Genomic DNA, 21,307 nt, shown 5'->3' on the forward strand with positions numbered 1-21,307 from the left:
GCTTAAAACCCTATTTTCTTTTTAATTAATTAATTAATTAATTTATGGCTGTGTTGGGTCTTCATTTCTGTGCGAGGGCTTTCTCTAGTTGCGGCAAGCGGGGGCCACTCTTCATCGCGGTGCTCGGGCCTCTCACTATCACGGCCTCTCTCGTTGCGGAGCACAGGCTCCAGACGTGCAGGCTCAGTAATTGTGGTTCACGGGTCTAGTTGCTCCGTGGCATGTGGGATCTTCCCAGACCAGGGCCCGAACCCGTGTCCCCTGCATTGGCAGGCAGATTCTCAACCACTGAGCCACCAGGGAAGCCCCAAGAAACAGTATTTTAAATTAATGGATCTCTTGGTATACCACTTTCGGTTGAATATGTCCTGGAAACCAGAGAGGGACGCAATCCACGGTTTTACTAAGCTTCATCAGACACTATTTCTATTTCCTCTCTGCTGAAACTTTCAGAGGTGGGGACAGTTAGTGTTATTGATCATGTTACTTATATATCCGTGGTCATCTACACTTCAGAGTAGTAGCTCTCAACCAGGGACATTTGGCGGGGACAGTTACTGTTATTGATCATGTTACTTACAATATATCCGTGGTCATCTGCACTTCAGAGTAGTAGTTCTCAACCAGGGGACATTTGGCAATGTCTAGAGATGTTTTTAGTTGTCACAATTGGGGAGTTTTTGTGGCATTTAGTGGGTAGAGGTCAGAGATTCTGCTAAACATCCTGTAGTGTACAGGATAGCCCTTTACAACAAAGAATTATCCAGCCCAAAATGTCAATAGAGCCAAGGTTGAGAAACCTACTTTATGGTGGTCTAGGGGTTTAGAAGGAAAATGCAGAAAACATAAACATCTTAGAAATGAGCTTCAGCAGCCCATAAATGAAGCCAGGTGTATTTTGTCAAGTGACAGTGGCTTTCTAAAAAGTACATATTTATGTGTGTTATAGCAATAATTACATGGGAACAGACTCAAAAACATTTATTATGCTGAATAATCTTTGAAAAGCAGAGGTTCTTAATTGTGCCATGGATCCTTTGGCAGTCTAGTGAAATGAAATTAATGTTTTTAAATGCATAAAATAAAATGTGTAGGATTACAAAAGATACCAATTACATACTTAAAAACTCAAAATCGTGATATAGTAATATATCCTTTATTAAAGCATTAAGTTGTATAACAGGTAACATATTTAATATTTTAGACTCTCAAAAACCGGCTCTGGAGAAAATAGATAATACCTTTATGGTTAATTTAAAAAACATGATTTATCCACAGCAAAGATCTTCCCTAGCCAAGAGGAAAAGCCTTTTGTTGATCTGATTTTCAGAAAATCATTTACATAGTGGTTCTAAATTTGGGGTACATGAACTTGGATGGGGGAAAAAAATCATGTATATATATTTTTTTACCTTTAACTTAAATTTCACATTTTCTTTAAATTTGGTCAACAGAAATCACAGTAGTATTAGGACCTATGACTCTCACCAATAGAAAGCACAGATCTTTTTTTTATTAAATTACAGTTGTTTCAGATTTCTTTAGACTTCACAATTACCGTTGTTTCTAGATTAGATATCAAGAATATTCAGATAAATTATAACTAATTAAAATATATTGATGCTTAGATCAGTGTCTTTCATGTCTTGCATGAATAAATCATTCATATAATCTTGTTTTATTAAAAAACCAGGTCATTTCGTTTTGGTGAGGTTTTGATAATAGTAGATGAAAGTAGGTAAAATGAGTGCCAAAGCAAAAGATTGACATACCAGATGAATCTGCATCCACAAAAAATTGGGAATTACTGCTCTGGAAAGTATAACGTTTTTTTCCCAAGCCTCTTTAATCTTCCTTATCAACAAGTAGTTTTCTGAATAAACATTTTCATCCTTATTCCCTTATTTTCTAAGACTAGTATTTCAATCCTTAGCCTATCTTGTGTGAACATTTGAGTATCCATTTAAAGACAATTTATGATCTAATCCTGAAAAAAATTTTAATACCTATCTTTTTAAATAATTCCAGATAAATAGCATCTATTTTAGGAAATTTGATCAGAAAAATTTGATTCCCAGTATTCAGCACAATAGCATCTTAGTTTTAGTGAGAAGCAGGTTGATCATTTATTAGCTTTGAATAACAAAAATTATATCTCCGCAATACTCAGGAATTTTCCATCTTTTTAAAAAAATTAAACTTTATTTTTTAGAGCAGTTTTAGGTTCACAGCAAAATTGAGCAGAAAGTATAGAGTTCCCATTTATTCCTCGACTCCCGCTCCCAACCCTTGTGCACAACCTTCCCCATTATCAACATGCCCCACCAGCATGGTACATTTATTACAATCAGTTTGTTACAGTCTGCATTGACACATCAACACCCAGAGTCTATGGCATCGTGCTTTAAGAAGCTGAAATTCTTTCAAAAATATTTAGTATCTGGAGTTGGAGTGTTTGAGTTCAGATTAATTTACTTGCATAAAGACTCAGTTTTCTCGTCTTTAAAAGAGAAATGCAAATCAAAACTACAATGAGGTATCACCTCACACTGGTCAGAATGGCCATCGTCAAAAAATCTACAAACAATAAATGCTGGAGAGGGTGTGGAGAAAAGGGAACCCTCCTGCACCGTTGGGGGGAATGTAAATTGATACAGCCACTGTGGAGAACAGTATGGAGGTTCCTTAAAAAACTGAAAATAGAACTACCATATGAGCCAGCAATCCCACTACTGGGCATATACCCTGAGAAAACCATAATTCAAAAAGTCACTTGTACCCCAATGTTCATTGCAGCACTATTTACAATAGCCAGGACATGGAAACAACCTAAATGTCCATCGACTGATGAATGGATAAAGGAGATGTGGTACATATATATAATGGAATATTACTCAGCCATAAAAACGAACGAAATTAGGTTGTTTTTAGAGATGTGGATGGACCTAGAGTCTGTCATACAGAGTGAAGTAAGTCAGAAAAACATATCGCATATTAACACATATATGTTGAATCTAGAAAAATGGTACAGATGAACCTATTTGCAGGGCAGGAATAGAGATGCAGATGTAGAGAACAGATATGTGGACACGGGTAGGGGGGAAGGGGAGGGTGGGATGAATTGGAAGATTAGTTTTGACAAAAATACACTACCATGTGTAAAATAGATAGCTAGTGAGAACCTGCTGTGTATCACAGGGAGCTCAGCTTGGTGCTCTGTGATGACCTAGACGGTGGGATGAGGGGGAAGGACGGGATATATATACATATAGCTGAGTCACTTTATTGTACAGCAAAAACTAACACAACATTGTAAAGCAATTATACTCCAATAAAAATAAATAAATAAATTAATTAATTAAATAAAAAATAAAATTGGCATCATAGGGACTTCCCTGGAGGTCCAGTGGTTAAGACTTTGCCTTCCAATGCAGGGGGTGCAGGTTTGATCCCTGGTGGGGGGGCTAAGATCCCTAATGCCTCACGGCCAAAAAACATAAAACAGAAGCAATATTGTAACAAATTCAATAAAGACTTTAAAAAATGGTCAACAGGGACTTCCCTGGTGGCGCAGTGGTTAAGAATCTGCCTGCCAATTTAGGGGACATGGGTTCAAGCCCTGGTCCGGGAAGATCCCACATGCCGCTGAGCAACTAAACCCGTGCACCACAACTACCGAGGCTGTGCTCTAGAGCCCACAAGCCACAACCACTGAGCCTGCATGCTGCAGCTACTGAAGCCTGCGAGCCTAGAGTCCGTGCTCCGCAGCAAGAGAAGCCTGCGCACCGCAACGAGGAACAGCCCCTGCTCACCGCAACTACAAAAAGCCCGCGCGCAGCAACAAAGACCCAACGCAGCCAAAAATGAAATAAATAAATAAATAAATAAATTTATTTTTTAAAAAAATGGTCCACATCAAAAAAATGATTGGCATCATAATAGTTTCTACTTCATAGACTTGGTGTGAGATTTCAAATGATACTTGCATATACGGTGTAGCATACTAAGGTAAATGCTCAAATGTTTACAGTGATGATGATTATTGCTTAAAAGTACATATTTATATAAATATATTAATATATTACATATTTATATAATATAATATATATATATTAATTATGAATTTTTAATTCATTTTTTCTTTTTATGTGTTCACTTATTTTAATCAAAACAATGTATGCATTTTAAAATAAGTTAGAAATTATCATTCATTTTACAAATTAACTTGCTGTGGGATTTCTGCAGTTACTAAGCTTCTGCAGTGAATTAAATGACTGATTTGTCAAAATTTAATTTCCGTGATTTTCAGGAAAACATGTATAATTTGCAGAGGAATTTATCCATATGATGTTTTATAAGCCTGTGTTTATATTTGTATCAAAGCCTTATGTAAACAAATCCTAGAAATCAAGGTTAAACTTAACTTCAAATGCCATTAAAACTAGATTCTAATGTTTTATTTCTAAATTATATCTTTGTAGATATCAAGAATGCTCATCTAAAAAATAAGTGTCTTGTGAAGAAGTACTAACTACTCTATGGTTGCTTTCAGTTTTCTCCCCCTCTAAATACGGGCAAAATGATCATTTCTTGGGGTGTTAAAATTCTGCTTATGAGTTAGTCAAGATCTTGATAATATCCCAGAAAGCAATCAGAATGCTGCACATCTGCCAACTAGTAAACTGGCCAACTGCTTGTAGGCTGTGTCACTAATAATGTTTAGGATGAGGGAGTTTTAAATAAATGTTCTTATGGATCATATTTTATGATGTTACTTTTATTTGTGTGGGAGTATATATATGGCTAATTTAATTTTACAGAATAACTAGAGCATGGTAAGCTCTTGGTTCTGGTTTATCTTGGATTTTGATGGTAGGTTGATTCCTTTTGCTTTTTAGTATTCTTTCTTATTTTTTCTCTTTGTTTTAATTCTTTCCAACATTACCTACTCATCTTACAGTTTCATCCTTTTTTACTTTTCAAACTTGAAAAGTTTGTATTTGGGACTAATTGTATATATTTATGTGTTTAATTTATTAAGGCAGATCCTGTTCCATTCTGTTTTGGGCTAATTTTTATTCTTGTGTTCTGTGAAGAATTCCTTCATTCAACAACAAATAATTATTAGGCTTCTGTTAAGTGTGCAGTACTGTTCTGGGCACTAGGGGTATAACAGTGAATAAAAACCTTTGTCCTCAGAGGAGTTTACATTCTGGTCCCAATGATTGATTATGGCTCTGATAATGAGTTTGATAAGGCTGAAAATGTAACTTTTTCTTTTCTGTGAATACAGCTTTATAAAATAACCATGAAGCATGCTAATGAAGTTAATAGAATACTTGAGTTCTCATTCTTACTCATATAAATAAGAGAGTAGTATATTAGAAAATCACAAATATTTAAACCATAGTTTTTATTATTTTCAAATCTGCCATTTGTTACCCTTGTTAACGGTTTATTTTAATCAGACTTTATTCTTTTTTTTTCTTTTTTTTTTTTTTTTTTCCCCCTTTGGACTTCATTCTTTTGTTTCTAATCTTTCTTTTCCAGAAACTGGCAGACCTTTCTCTTCGTATCCAGCAAATTGAAACAACTCTCAATATTTTAGATGCAAAGGTTTGTATTTCTGAATAATTTATAGGATAAACTTTGCTCTACATATACCAACTGTCTCAGTCACACTTAACTTTAATTGCGTTTAGAAATGAATTCAATTTAGCTCCTGCATCCATGAAGTGGTGCAGTGTGTTCTTTTGTTTAATTTATTATAATTGCAAAGGAAATGATCTTCATTATGAACCACTGAGTCTGTTTAAATGTACATGTGGGTCAAGGTTTTCTTTCATTATTTGAATGAAAAGCATAATGAGTAACATGTTAACAAATTGAACTGTTACATAGTTTACTTCATTTGATGGAAAACTCACAATTATCTTAATAGTAATTATTGATAACACAGGAAAAATTATGTGAAACTTTACATGTCTCCAGAGCAAAATTTGGAGAAAATATCACCTGTTTTCCATTTGTAAATATATTAAATACTAAAATAAAGAATACCAATTTTGATACCAGAAATTACAAAAGATAACTTTTTATCTTATAAAATCAAAAATAGAAGGTTGTTTTGATTTGAAAGCTTGCAGGTTTTGTGTGCTTTTCTTGTATATAAAATAATGGAGATGCTAGTATATTTTTGTGACTTTGTCCTTTTTTTTAACATCTTTATTGGAGTATAATTGCTTTACAATGGTGTGTTAGTTTCTGCTTTATAACAAAGTGAATCAGCTATACATATGTGACTTTGTCCTTTTATCCAAAAGTTTGATCTGAAAAAATATGTATTGAATATTTATAAGGAAGTGAAATGACTAATATCTTTTAACATAAGGATCAGAATGTCTAGCTTGTACTTTCTACATCTTCCTGTGGACTTCAGCCACTGTATTTCCCTCAGAACATTTCTTTAGCTTGTAATTTAGGATACTTGGCCTTGAACATGTTCAAGATAGTCTCTTAGTAGCCATACCCACTTGAAACTATTTGGGCCATAGCCACTGCGCTAAATACTGTCATCAGTCAACAGTTCTCAATGAATATTGCTGCTTCAGATCTTACTACCATTGGTTTTTCATTATTCTTTATAATGAATATGTGTATTATTTTAATGTTTGTGGAATCCTTAAGTTAGAGTTCAAGGTCACAAGTTAAGTTGCCATATGGACAGATTAAACTTAATTTTTTCCATGGCCATAGAGTTAATCCTCAAAGTTAGCCAAACATTTGACAAATGTATATCATTGATATCAGGATGAAATCAGAAAAGAGGGTTTGCATGGATCTTGCAAATCCAACCTGAAATGCTTAACCACTGACAACATGCTCATTTTTTGTGTATGAAAAATAATGCATTTTAGTAATGCATTATTTAGTAATGCATTCAGTGATGTTACTAAAGAAAAAAAGGAATAAGCTGTATCATACATTAAAATGTGGCAAGAGTTTTCTCATTTCCCAGATTATTCAAACTTAAAATGTGCTACAAAGCACTTTTTGAGGGGTAACAAAATATGTTTAGTAAAAATCTTTTTACGACTTTGTGAGGTAAGTTTTCTTATCCCCACTTTACAAGTGAGAAAATTGAGGCCTAGGATGATTTACACAAGGTCACATATTTTGTGACTTAGACCTAGGCAATCTGACTCCAAATCCCATGCTCTCATTCCTTACACTAGGATTCCTTAGATTTTAAAAATAATTCCTGAGAAAGAATGGTGATATGCTAAATTAGATTGGTGAGAAATTCTTCAAAAATATTTTATTTGTGAATGCCTTTCACTTTTAAGTAGTTTATGGCATGGAGAATTTCAACCAAAGATGAGATTTTATAAACCTATTTCTATAGGCTTAAAAACTTAAGACAACTATTTAAAACACACACACACACACACACACACACACACACACACTTAGAAACTTAGTGTTTAAGAACCTAATATTATCCTCATATACCAACATTAATTTTCTTTTCTCAGTTGTCATCTATCCCAGGGCTAGATGATGTCACATTTGAAGTATCTCCTGTAAGTGTCACTAGGATCACAAATGAAACACATTCTGAAACCACTTCAGAGCAATCACAGGTAAGTATTTAAGTGTCAGGAAACATGAGCAGATATCTTGGTTGAACCAAATAGACCTAATCAGCAGGTTTGAAGAAAGAAGTTAAATAAAAATGTAACACTTTGAATAGTAATATTTTAAACTTTAAGATAGAAAATGAAGTTTGAAAAAAAGTTATTAGCTTTTCATTTGTTATTTTGAAGGGCTTCCTGAAGTTAATATTTTTCTTGCCTATAAAAAAAAGAAAACCTATACAGAACTAGGAAAAATCTTGAATATAATTGTTTTCTTCAAGTTCACTATGGAAATTTTTTTCTTAGTTCTTATAAGAAATGTATCTTTTAAATGTTTTATTGTAAAAACTTTCAAACGTAAACAAAAATAGAATAGTACAATGAATACCCAAATGCCCATTACCTGGATTCACCAGTTAAGATTTTGTTGCAAATGCTTCATCTTTTTTTGTCACTTACTGAAGTGAATTCCAAGCATCATGTTATTTCACCCCTATATAATTCCTTGTGAAAAGTTCTGAAATTTTCTTGTGTAACCACAATGCCTTTATCATATACAATATAATTAACAATAATTCCCTGGTAATATCTAACTCCTTGTTGCCTGAAGTCTGCTCCGTGGGCCAGCAGCCTCAGAATCACCTGAGGGCTTGTTAGAAATGCGGGATCTCAGGTTCTACCCCAGACTTACGGAATCAGAATCTGCATTTTAACAAGATTCCTATGTGATTTGTAGACTTTTGAAATTTGAGAGATCCTGATCTAAGAAATACCACTTGTCTTAAAAAGAGTGTTTTGGGAGTTGATTTGTTTAAATCAACATCCTAGTAAGACCCATGCTTTGTGTTTGTTTCTTATGTCTTAATGTTCATTTATGCTCTGTATAAATTTAAATTTTATATGACTTTTTATTTCAAGAAATAAAAATTCTTTGTTGTTTAAGAACAGATAATCTCTAGTGTATCTCAGTGAGGTATTAAAATCCAAAATAAAATAATCACTAAAATGGTGGTCTAACAAGTGATACCAAACAAGCAGACTTCCTATCTATATGGAATTCTGCATTTGTACCTGGAGGTACTTTTCACAGGATATTTTTTAGATCATGATGGTGTTGACCATGATGATAATAACTAAACATGTAAAGGTTTTTTACTGTGTGAGGCATGCTAAGTGCTTTTTATAAATTAAGTCAATTCTCACAACAGCCCTATGTTTACAGATATGTCAAATGAGGTACACAGAGGTTAAGTAACTTGCTGAAGGTCAAACAGTAAGAGCTGGAATTTTAACCCAGGCAATCTGGTGTCAAGAATCCTAGCTCTTATATGCTACACTGCACTGTCTCCAGCACCTGTGTTGAACTTGTTAAACATATTGAGTACATGTGGTGCAAGGCCCTGTGGGAGGAGCCATATATTTAGAGATATTATGTATTTGGGGAATGAATTAGATGACCATTTACTTAATAATTAGATATTAGAAAATTAAACATCCACTTAATATAACAAATTCCATTATGATATGGCCACTGGAATATATATAATATACAAGAGTAAATCCAGATGTTTAGAGGAGTTTAACTTCACAAGGTTTTTTCAGTTAAAGATGGACCATCCTTTCTCTAGAACAAGGCATGTGTAAAAAATATTAAATGTTTCCACCCTACCTAGTAATTATTCTTTGGAGGATACTAACTGTCATATGTTTCTATAAATTTCTAAAATGGTATCTAACTTTTAATATTAATTTTTCCAGGTGTTATTGTGCATGCCATCTATAATATGTATTTTAAAACTTACGCAGTTGTGTTGGTCTTGCCTATTTAAGGTCTCAAAAAATTGATTATGAGTCATCACAACTGAATTATCTAAAATTCAGAATGACCTGATATTCTGGCAGTTTTATTTAAAAGTAGTATATTAATTCATTTGGAGAATTTATGAAGTGTTATTGGCTTCCTGAGTTTTAAAAATGTCCTAAAATTGTGTCTTGATTGGATTAATAAAATCAGCATGTTCAGCATGTTCTTAATATTGAAATCAACTTTTTAATTTCTTCTCATTGTTTTTAGTTGGTATATTTTATGTAAAATGTTTTGAAATGGACTGAAGTATTGCTTAACACAATTTCCATTGACATTACAGTCAACTCACTTATCAGATAAAGGATAATCGTGAACTTTTTTTTTAATCATCCATTCATTGCATTCTCCAGTCTATTGATATATATGAGTCAAAGACCCAAGGTTTGCATGCTGATTTTTCTGCAACTTTAATTTCATGGTTCAGATCTTATCATTACTCACAATAGAACATCCAACTGTGCAGATTGAGATTAATTTGAGAATAAAATGAAGGACAGTTGAGAAATATGATAGAGGATTTGAGTCATTCAAATAGCAAAGGTGGAAGACCTGATATAATTAAACCTTGTTGAGGTCTTACTTATTAGGCCAAAGTTAAAGGCTGAGTTTTAAAATCCATTGGTCTTATATGTAATTATCATTTGCTCCATTGTGCTACTGTATGAGTTTATTGTCCCTATGTTTTTAAAAGCATACTTGGGTCTTGTTTGAATTTTTTATTTAATTAAATGTTTTGGACAGTTTGTAATTATGTATTTTACAGATGAATGTGTATATAAACATATATATACACACACACGTGCGTGCACACTTTTGTACACTTGGCATTGTCATATAACAGGAGTAACCTAAAGGATTTTTGGATGTTTTATTTGCTTCAGCATTTAAAAGAGATTTACTTTATATTTGAATTATCTGAGGAAAAACCTTAACATATAATTCATATTCTAAAAACTATGAATACTTAAAGATTTTTTTGATTTATTTACATTTCAGCATAGATATGTAGACATAAAATTGATTTTATTCAGTTAAGGAACTTACTCTTAATGCTAACATACAGATAGTGAGTGAGAATTCACTAACTAGACTTACTCTAAATGTTTAGGTTGATAGAAAAATCAAGAACTGTATATAGACAGTCCTAGCTTTGCACTTAAGTGAAGGTAGGGTTCCAATATGGACAAGTTTCAGTTAACATCGTACCATGCAAAGTTGAGAACTGCCTATATGATAAAAACATTTTTGTCCATAAAGACCATTCCCCAGTATTCTTCATTATAAGTAGTAATTTTTGTAATGTTAATAATTTCATCAGTAGCTGAAATATATAAAAACGTAATTTTGCCTGAGAAATGGGTTTCTCTTCCACAAATTCTCCAGGCATTGCCTTTAAAGATGTTAGAATAGCTGTATCCACTTAGAACAAGATTATTCAATGAATGAGGAATATAATTGTGTAGACGGTATAGATACCCAGAAAATCAATTTTCTGTCCGCTACAGTTGAACAGTTGACAAATCATATAGCTTTATTAGCTTTATTAAAAGTTTTATTAAAATAATAGGTCCATCAATAATTCATGTTTTATATCAGCACTTGGGACAAGTAAAGCAGAATTCTGATTTTTTAATGCCATGAATATATTTTCATCTTTACGGAACCATATAGTGTTGATATTAAGTGTAACTTCCTCTGAAATCATATTTAAGTATTTGTAAATATTTGGAAACATATATCCCATAATTAAATTATTGGTAAATTTAGAAATATGATTTTTTTCAGATATTGATTGCTTTAGAATTATAAAAAGAAACATCCCTTTTAAGTAACGTGACGGACCCCTTTTGTGAATTGTCTAAAGATTTATACGCAATACTCTCTACAGCCGAACAGTTTGCAAGACTCTGGACCACAGGAAACTGAAGTAACACCAGAAAATATCTTAACTGTAGCCAAGGATCCAAGATATGCCAGATATCTCAAAATGGTTCAAGTGGTAAGCTAATTTGGTCTGTCTTCTCTGTCTAGCAGCCTCCTCTGAAATTCTTAACCCTGGAGGTTTCATTGTTATTTTTTCAATCTGAGAAAACTGCTAAACCGAGTCACCAAGTTTTCTACTCTCTTACTTGTTTTCTATGTTTAATGAATGCCCTGATAAAGAGTAAGCAGAAGTCAAATCTTTCTAATTAAAACTGACCTCACACTTCAAATTAACATAGTTTAGTATAGATTTATGTAAATTTTTCGCTTTACATAATCTTTGTAAATCTTGGATGTATCAGATAGAGGAATGAAAGTGGACTATTCACTTAGTAAATCGTATGGCTTTAGCTTAATTTCCTGTATGCTAACACAAATGGTTTTTTGTGTATTTTTACTCTGAATTTCACCTGTCAATAGTTTGGTTCATAGAAAAGAGCATAAGTCACTTGGCCATGTAAGGTAATGCTTTTAATATTATGACTTGAGAATGTGTATTTTTTCTAAGAAATCATTACATGGTATGATGCAAAAAAGTACAACACAATATTTGCTCTTCTATAACAGCAGAAGTTAATTTCATTCCTGTAGAAAGTCCTATTACAGTAGTTAAAGGAGCTAGCTGTCCATTTTTCAGTTGATCAAAAAATTAATGCTTCTGTAAAATTCTGTTATCAGGCAAAAGAAGGACTGATATTAAAGAAGAACAGTTTTGCTGTTCTTGGCATTATTTATCACCAAAATAATTTAAAAACTAAGACTGTCTGACAACCAGAAAGAGTAGGTTGGCTTATTTAGAAGCTTCATTGGTGACAATGGGGAGAAGAAAGTACATTCACTTTTTCTAGCTGTCAGAAGTAGCTGTGTCACTTTCAAAATTCTTCATTGACAGTCAAAGCTCTGGGCTTTAGGCTTTGGGGAAAAAAACAGACTTTGGGTTGAAAATATATAAATTTTTTAAACTAATAAAAGTAAAATAGAGCTAGTTTGAGTGTGAATCATGATAAATGAATTTTTAAAACTAAAACCCAGGAAAGCTTAAGCTAAGCTTAAAATATGGACTGTTAAAAACTATGTCTTTGACACTTTCAAACAAAAGATGAAAAGTTTCAGAGTAACTCTGAAAGGCTTTTTATTTAGTCTCTTCTTGCCTAACCTATATAAAATAGGAAATGGGAAAATCTACTTGATATCTATGACTGCCTTGAAATATTTGATAAAAGACCACATCTTAGGATAACTGTTATATTCTTAATACATTGCCTCTGACTTTACAAGAATTTGAAAAATCCTTATTTTCCTTTTCAGTATTAATCCACTGTCCTTTTATTCCACAAATATTTATTAAACACTTACCCTAAGGTACCATATTAGATGTTGTCTAGATTTATTTAGCCAACTAAGGTTCCCAGACATCACTTGTCAATTTTATTTTTGTTATTAATTACTTAGACAAATTTCATTGCTTTTCAGAATTTCATATATAATATATATCATATGTTTGCATGTATATATGTAAATGATTCTTTACATATTTATTCTTCTAATCATGTAGTTTACCATCTCACTAGGAATAAAAGCCAAAGTCCTTCAGAGGCCCGTGAGATGCTATACAATTTAGTTCCCTAATTACCTTTCTAATCTCATATCTTCACTCACTCTGCTCCAGCTCTACTGTCCTCCTTGATGTTCCTTGAATAAATATATGGACAGTCGCGTGTCTCGGGGCCTTTGCATCAGTTCTCTCTACCTGAAACACTTTTCCCAAATATCTTTATGGTTTGCTCCCTCTCTTCCTTCAAATATTTGCAGAAATGTTACCTTCTTTCTAGTCCCATTCCTTTTACTCCTTCCCTACTATATTTTTCTTCATATAACCATCTAATTATATGCAAAATACTACGTATTTTACGTACATTGTTTGTGTCTCTGCTGCTCCTAGAATATACACCTTTTTGTTTACTGCCCTATTCCCAGTTCCTAGAACCATACCTGGCACATAGTATTTACCTATGAATGAAAATGATGGTATTTTTCTCTATACTGTTTTAATTTTTGATAGGTTTTGGTGATAGATTTCTGTTTTACACTAGCTCAGTGGTTTTTCGAGTAAAAAACTTGTTCAAGATATAGGTTTCTAGTTCCCACCCTACTAGATGAGAATCTCTGCAGTTGGGACTCAGAGCCAGAGCATACGTGCTTTGAGAAATGCTCTTCTGATTAAGAACTGTTTAAAAATATTTTACACTGTTTTTTTTTTTTTTAATAAATTTATTTATTTAATTTACTTTTGGCTGCGTTGGGTCTCCATTGCTGTGCACAGACTTTCTCTAGTTGTGGCGAGCGGGGGCTACTCTTCATTGCGGTGCGCAGGCTTCTCATTGCAATGGCTTCTCTTGTTGCGGAGCACAGGCTCTAGGCACGCGGGCTTCAGTAGTTGTGGCACGTGGGCTCAGTAGTTGTGGCTCGCGGGCTCTAGAGTGCAGGCTCTGTAGCTGTGGTGCACGGACTTAGTTGCTCCGTGGCATGTGAGATCTTCCCAGACCAGGGCTCGAACCCGTGTCCCCTGCATTGGCAGGCAGATTCTTAACCACTGCACCACCAGGAAAGCCCCTTTACACTGTTTTATAACACCAAATAATTTTTATCTCAAAACATTTAAGAAGTAATAAATTGTTAGTTTTATTTCTTATTTTTTAAACTATCTAATTCTATAGCAGTATCTGGCACTTAGCTTTAGCCCATCCTTTTTGCTTGGTGTCACCATGAGCAGGGGTTTAATTTTTTCTGCCTCAGACTTTTTGATGTTTTTAGCCCAATTTCCTTGATTTTAGTCCTTTGCTTCCCTTCTGCCTTTGGTACGGGTGTTTCTAATTCCTGAACATTTCCAGTGTTCTGGAAGTGCTGCTTCTTTGTGGTATCCTCCTCTTCAGGCACATGGACTTGGCCTTCCTTTGCTATGCTAAGTCATCATTCTTTTATCTGCTTTTAATTTCCATGTATTGTGGTTCGTGTATGCCTCTTAGTCATTAAAATTGGAGTGCGTGTTTTTTCTTTTTGCCTTATTGTTTGGGGGTAATAATTTTCAAGAAGAAAGCAGGGACCAACATCTTTGCTTTGAAATTATAAGTTCATCCAAGTTAAATTTAATTTTATTGTTTTTAGTTCATTGTGCCAACCTGTATCCCAGAATCTTATTACCCAACTTTTGTTTCCTACTGCTCCCTGTCCTACATTTCATTCTTCAGACAAAACCACAAAACTTTCTCAATATAAGCTCCATGCTTTCCCACCTCTGAATCTAGATCCCCCTTCTCTTGACCACTACATGTCCAAATTCTACTCATCTGACATGTTCCTATGAACACTTTAACTAAATTATCCCAGATTCTGAACCCACCAACACATAAAGCCAGAAGTGATATCTCCCTTCATCTATCTGTCCAACCACTTTATCTGTATTTTTTCTCACTTCATATCTTGTTCTTTGATAATTTTAAAATATTTTTATCTACTTGTGTTGAAAAGGAAATGAGTGGAAGAACTATATCTTGATCGATCTTTGTATTCACTTTAACACCTTACCTAAAAAGGTGCTCAATCAATATTTGTTTTTTTGTTGATGGTTTTTTGTTTGTTTTGTTTGTTTTTTGGTTGTTTGGTTTTTTTTTGGCCGAGCTGTGCGGCATGCAGGGATCTTACTTCCCTGACCAGGGATCAAACCGGTGCCCACTGCACTGGACTGCCAGGGAAGTCCCAATACTTGTTGAATGTACTATTTTATCCTGCATATTATAACTCTCTTTCTCAACTTTGTGTCCCCCAGAAATGTATAAATGTTCTCCTATTTCGTCAAGTTACTGATTTAAAATGTTTTGTAGAACCAAACCAAGAATAGACCAAGTAGAGGTCTCCCTCAAGGTTGATGTGAACCTGCCAATCATTATTCTTTCGATGATAGTTATTAAGCCATCTATAAATCCACTATTTGTCTTGTTTCCTAAGAATATCATGAGTGACTGTCAAAATATCCAACCAGAGATGTAGCAACATGTTTGACAATGCCCAGGATTGTCTTTCATTGGCATGGTCACTACTAGAGTTCCTATCACTTCTGCATCATCATTCAGTTCTGGCTTTTTGTTTAAATTTAAGTATGAAATCGTTAAATCAATTCCCCTCATTGCTTTCTCTATTTGTTGGAGGATGAAATTTTCAACAAGGTAACTTAGGAATTTATCAGATGCTCTGATTTGAACAAAATTAAGCTGCCAGTACAGGTAAAGAGCTAATGTCTCCACCCATCATGGCGGTATCTTATCCTTGTGCTTGTTTGCAACATGTTTTAGGAAAACTTGACCTAAATCCTCCATCTGTTCAGGTGGCCAAAAAGTATGTTCCTTCTGATAGTACAACTATTGCCTTCCTTTAACCTCATTTAGGGATTCCTTTATCCCATGTTCAAGAATTTCCATATACATGTGTATGTATTGGTTTAAAGGTATCTTCCGACTTCCATTATGAAACATTGTAAGGTACTCCTTTCAAATGCCAGTTCCCATTCATGGATTCCTAAGTGTTAATCCCTGAGATTTACTTATGTTGAAATTTCAGGTTTGCTATATACAAATAGACACACATACTTTTTTTTAAGCTATTGGATTTGTTTTCTATTTGTTTATATCTCTTCTCTTAATCAGTACCTGATAGTTCTTTTACTCTGCTTTTCTCCCCTGTGGTGTTATTATTGTTCATAGTCTTACAGTTTTAATTGAGGAATTTTTTGATTTCAGTTTAAAGCCCCTTGATCATACCTATGGGTCTTGCTAAGCATAAAATTTTGGTTCTTCTGAACTACTTAACACTTTTCCAGGAGTATAATCATTCTAGTGTCATAAGTCATCACCTAAAATATTGATTCAGTAGCATCTGCATAGCTAGTTGTGTTTCCTGTATCTGTATTTTTACAGAACTATAACTTTAAAGAACAAATTACGATACTACCCTGCTTTAGAAAATGCCTCACAGAAGTAGAGAAGAGTCATTAGAGACCCATTGCAGTCTGTATTATTGAATATTCCAATTTCTGTCATTGACATGGGAAGAATCTAGATAGCTTTGTATCTCTATACTCCAGGATAGTAAATTGCCTTCCTGTTTTTTTGTGTTAGTCTTCTATGCTGTTTATTCTTCCAAGGTGATTCAGTTCCTTGAGAGTGACTGAGAACAAACAGGGTTCAGAGGGATATAGGTAGAAAGAAAAACAAATTTGATGTAAGAGCCTAACCCCAGCTAATTCTAGAGGGTAACTTTATTAGAAATTGCCTTATCAATACTAGAAAGTGTTTCACTTTCCCAAAATGATTGTAGATTTTCATTAAAATGCCCAATTTTTCTCAACCTCAGAGGGTGACTAAGGTTTCTCTTGCTTACCATCACTAAAAAATTAGTTTTAGTTATTAACGTGGAGAAAGGCCATATCAGCATAATTCATCAAATGAGTTCTGTTTTGTCTATTGGTATGATCTCAAGTAGTTTATGACCCACCAAACCATTACTATGGATGCATGTTATCAAAGCTGAATTTTAGAAGCCTACATTCTGGAATTTAGGGAATTGTTTGTATCAACAAAAGGAAAGATAGCATGGTCTCCAGAAAACCTGTCTTTCTGAAAAAATCACTATATACCAACAATATAAAAATCTACTCCTAAGATCCCCCAAATAACCATTCTGTACCCAAAAGGGAATTAACAGTGCCACAAGTTCTCTCCGCTACTAAGGACAGTAATAGGATTTCTTTCATTTTTAATTGCCTTTATATTTTTGTCATTTAAAAATATGAGTTGCTGCTCCATAAGCAGAGTCTTTCTTATACCTGTAATTCCACATATGCTTAGTTTCTCATCTTTTTCCAAAATATAATATTCTTCCACTCAGCATCTTAATACTTACTAAGTCCTCAACCCTCTTGTAATCTTTTCTCTTCCTTCCTTCCTGAATTGTTATTTAGAACTATGTCATTCTCTCTCATAAGACAGTGAGTGTGTTTCTCAAGCACTTTCAGCTTCTCCACTTGTATAAAAGTTTGAATTTGCCGACTACCCATGTAGTGATCACTCATTTCAGATAGGAAGACATAGAAAGTCCTGTAACTTACAAACCCTGATGTTTTAAAAAAAAATTCGGGCTTTCTGGGTATCAGGATGAACTACAGTCTTTTTTGGCTTTCTTTGTAAGCTGCCCTGAAAACTTCCTCTTCCTGGGTCCTAGATATCTCCTGGAATGTATTGCTTTTATATTTGCCTTTCCTCACTTGTCACATACCTGTAAATCTACTTTAGAGACTAGGTAATTAAAACTGCTTAATATAAACTCCTTTAAACAGAAGCCAACAAAATCTTTCAAATGTCACAAGTACCAATGCACAGAGAAGTAAGCTGTGCCCTTCTTTTTGGTCTCTGTACCTTTTTCTGTCACCCCTGGATTACTACCTTCTGTGAGGTACAAAATGATTACAGTTCCAGGAAGTAGTTACCTATGAGACAATTTGAATGCCTCAGGGTACACACCAAGATCTTTACTTCGTACTTCTGGGATGCAACATCCTATATAGTTTCTTAGCTTTGTCATGCAATCCTGTGTGACCATATTCAGACCATATTGGCTCCTCAGGTCTCAGTCCCCTCAAACATAAAATGATATCTAAAGTTCTCTCTACATTTATAATCCATTAATTGATCTCCAAATTTGGATCTCATTATTAATGAATGTTCCTGGAACACCTGCTGGCGTTTACTGGTTTTTTTTTTTTTTTTTTTTTTTTTTTTCCTTTTAAAGCAAGTTTTACAGAAGATTTTTCAGTCAGTAATAATGTTGTGTTCCAAATATGGCAGGTAATTGATTCTGATTTAATGTTTGTTGTCATAATAGTGCAGCACAAGTCTTTACTAAATTATATATTGCATTTATAACATAACTGGAATTGTGTGCATAGATCACTTTTCCAACAGTTCCCCCCTTTTTACTGGCAGAGCTTGGTGAATCCTTTGCCAGTAATAAATTGTACATTGGGAAAATTCGACTTCCACATCAAGAAGCTAATGACTTGTATTTTTTGAAACCATATTTGCCAAAACAGTCTCTTTGGACACTTAGTTTTTTAAAAAAGCTCTATTTTCTTTGGCTGGCTTAAAATGTGAATTGAATAATCTTGGTTCTGGTGGTTCTGATGCATCTGTTGCCAGCAGTGGATGTTGGCCTGGGGAAATGTGAGTTCCATTACCTAAGGAAAGAGTCTTCAACTGATTATTAAAGATGTTCATCAAGAAATTATATACCTTGGACCTGGGGAAACTAATCAAGCATGAAGTAGAGTACTCTTTAGATAAGGTATAGTTTTTTAAGAGTAATTAAGGGCTTTAAAACCTTGTTTGGGACATGACCCACATGTGACTTCCCATGGTCTAGAGAGTTCCAGGGTAGGTTCCTCATCAGTGATTGGCAGTATAGTCAAAAGGAGGAGCTACTGGTTCATATATAGTCAGAGCTATGGAAAACACTGGTGCAGATTTAGTTTAACAATTATATGCTATTTTTTATTTTTAATTCTGTAGGTATTTTAATATGTGTTTTGTTTATAATAGCTAAGGTTTACTAACCAGTATCAAGGTCAGTATTTATTGATTACATAAAGGTTTGGAGGCAGACAATTTCCTCTGGTGTTTTAGCATCACACTGTTCATTGAAGGTAAAAGCTAGCATGTACAATGATTGATCTCCCACACATACGAATGTAGATAAAGCAAAGATACAGGTGAACATACATGTCTGTTTAATTAGTTGTGTAATTTAGCCAGCTTTGAAAATTGAAAAGGGAAAATGCTTTATCCTTCTCAGTTCCATTTCCATTTGACTATAAAAGAGATAAGCAAAGCTTAGCAGAATGGTAAACTGCATGAGTAGTAACTTTGAGTTGGCATAAGTGGAGCTCAAGTGACCACAGTTATCCTGCTTCCTCTACATTCTATCTTGCATCAAATGCAAGAAGGATTGGATAGAGATTTTCCCTAAGGCAGAAAACAGTGACAGTTAGCTGCCAATTGAGAGCCCCTGAGGTAACAGCCTATGCTTTGCCATGGCCTGAGTATCTGGAAAACCTAGAAACGGGTACTTTTTGTTGTATCTTTGGCAAAAAACAAACAAACAAACAAAGAAACAAAACAAAACAAAAACTACCCAAATTACTTATTCTCTGCTAAAGTCAGTGAACTAACCTCTAAGGAAACCATGTGTAAAGAATTATTATGCCAGTTTTCCAGATTATGATTTTTCAATATTATGGCTTCCTTTTGAATCCTTCCCAAGTTTCCTTGAAATTGAAAGTTAGGGAGGCCAGAACCAGTCATACCATGTACACATTTAAGGTTAAGAAGTATTGCTTTATGACATATTTACCCTTTTGTTTATTCCTTATTTTATTTTTCTCATATATTTTTGTTAGAGAGCAGTAAACAATAATATTGCTAAATTCAGGTTTTAAATTTCTTGCTTTCCTGATGTATTTGTTTTCCTGATTTCTTGTTTTCCTTAGAACACTGAAGGGAAAACACATAGTGGGCAGACCCTACAAAGTTAGATGGTTGTCAGTATCCATTTGGTAATATTATATGCACCTGCCTTGATGCTTATCTGTTCCTCACATTTTCTTCACTAATACCACTTTTGCCATAATCATACAGCTCAGAATATTTTAATGCTTGCATATTTTCCATTATAGCTATCCTTGTGTGGCATTCAATTGCCATGAAAGTAATTGTTTTTAAGTTTCTTTGCACCTCTTTTTTTGTTTTTGGCTGTGTCAGGTCTTTGTTGCGGCGCATGGGCTCTTTGTTGTGGCGTGCAGGCTTCCCTCTAGTTGTGGTGCACGGGCTCTAGAGCACGCGGGCTCAGTAGTTGTGGCATGCGGGCCGCATGTGTCATGTGAGATCTTGGTTACCTGACCAGGGATCGAACCTGCGTCCCCTGCATTGGAAAGCGGATTCTTAACCACTGGACCGTAAGGGAAGTCCCGCCATGCAAGTATTGATTTGAATAATTTGTTTATAGGAACTAGTTGTTTAACCATAACTGTTTTTATTTATGGTGCTTATAACCTCTGGAAAATATATACATATTTTGAACTGTGAACTTCAGGAGGGTTTAGAATTCTCAGTCATATTTGATGAATGGTCATACATCAACAAGCCAGTGTACACAGATGCCAGTCTCTCTTAGAGTTGTAGGGGGATATTTGGTTGCTGCATGAATTCTTTGATTTTTAGTAATGTATCAGATAATTTAAATTAATTTAAATAAAACAAAATTTAAAGGAGGAGTAAGTGCAACATAGGAGAATTCAGGCACAAAATAATCTTCTTTTAAAAATAATTCATAAGGTAATAAATTTAGGATGCTAAATTTGTCAAATCAGTTCTTCTTAAAACTGTGTATGAAGAGATTATATTTCTTTAGGAATTTATTCTCCATATCATATTTTTGTATCATCAGTATCATAAATAAAGTAATTTAGATAATGTGTGGGACAGCTTATCTGAAACAGTCCTTTCAAGCCGAAACATTTAATTATTTATTTCAGTTTATTTATTTTGCTAAGTGCCAAAAAAATTTACTTCATCTGCCTTAAATTCATTGTAACACCATAACTATGCACTTCTCCCCACAAAAGAAAGAAAAAGGAGTAGAAGTAAGCAATCAAATACAGGGGAGAGAACTTTTAGAGGGTAAGCTTAAGGTAGTTTTGAATTTAATAGGAATTTCA

At 34.1% G+C, this 21,307-nt stretch overlaps 1 protein-coding gene across 2 annotated transcripts in view; it reads left to right on the forward strand.

The window, feature by feature from the left end:
* The window catches only part of WASHC3 (WASH complex subunit 3), a 58,503-nt gene that overhangs the window by 4,992 nt on the left and 32,204 nt on the right, over positions 1-21,307 (forward strand). For both annotated transcript variants that reach the window (XM_061205430.1, XM_061205428.1), the window contains exons 3-5: positions 5,551-5,616; positions 7,536-7,643; positions 11,393-11,503. In XM_061205430.1, the coding sequence (XP_061061413.1) occupies positions 5,551-5,616; positions 7,536-7,643; positions 11,393-11,503 (285 nt within the window). The remainder of the gene's footprint in view (positions 1-5,550; positions 5,617-7,535; positions 7,644-11,392; positions 11,504-21,307) is intronic.

This window comes from Eubalaena glacialis, chromosome 11, assembly GCF_028564815.1.
Source record: "Eubalaena glacialis isolate mEubGla1 chromosome 11, mEubGla1.1.hap2.+ XY, whole genome shotgun sequence".
NCBI lineage: Eukaryota > Metazoa > Chordata > Mammalia > Artiodactyla > Balaenidae > Eubalaena > Eubalaena glacialis.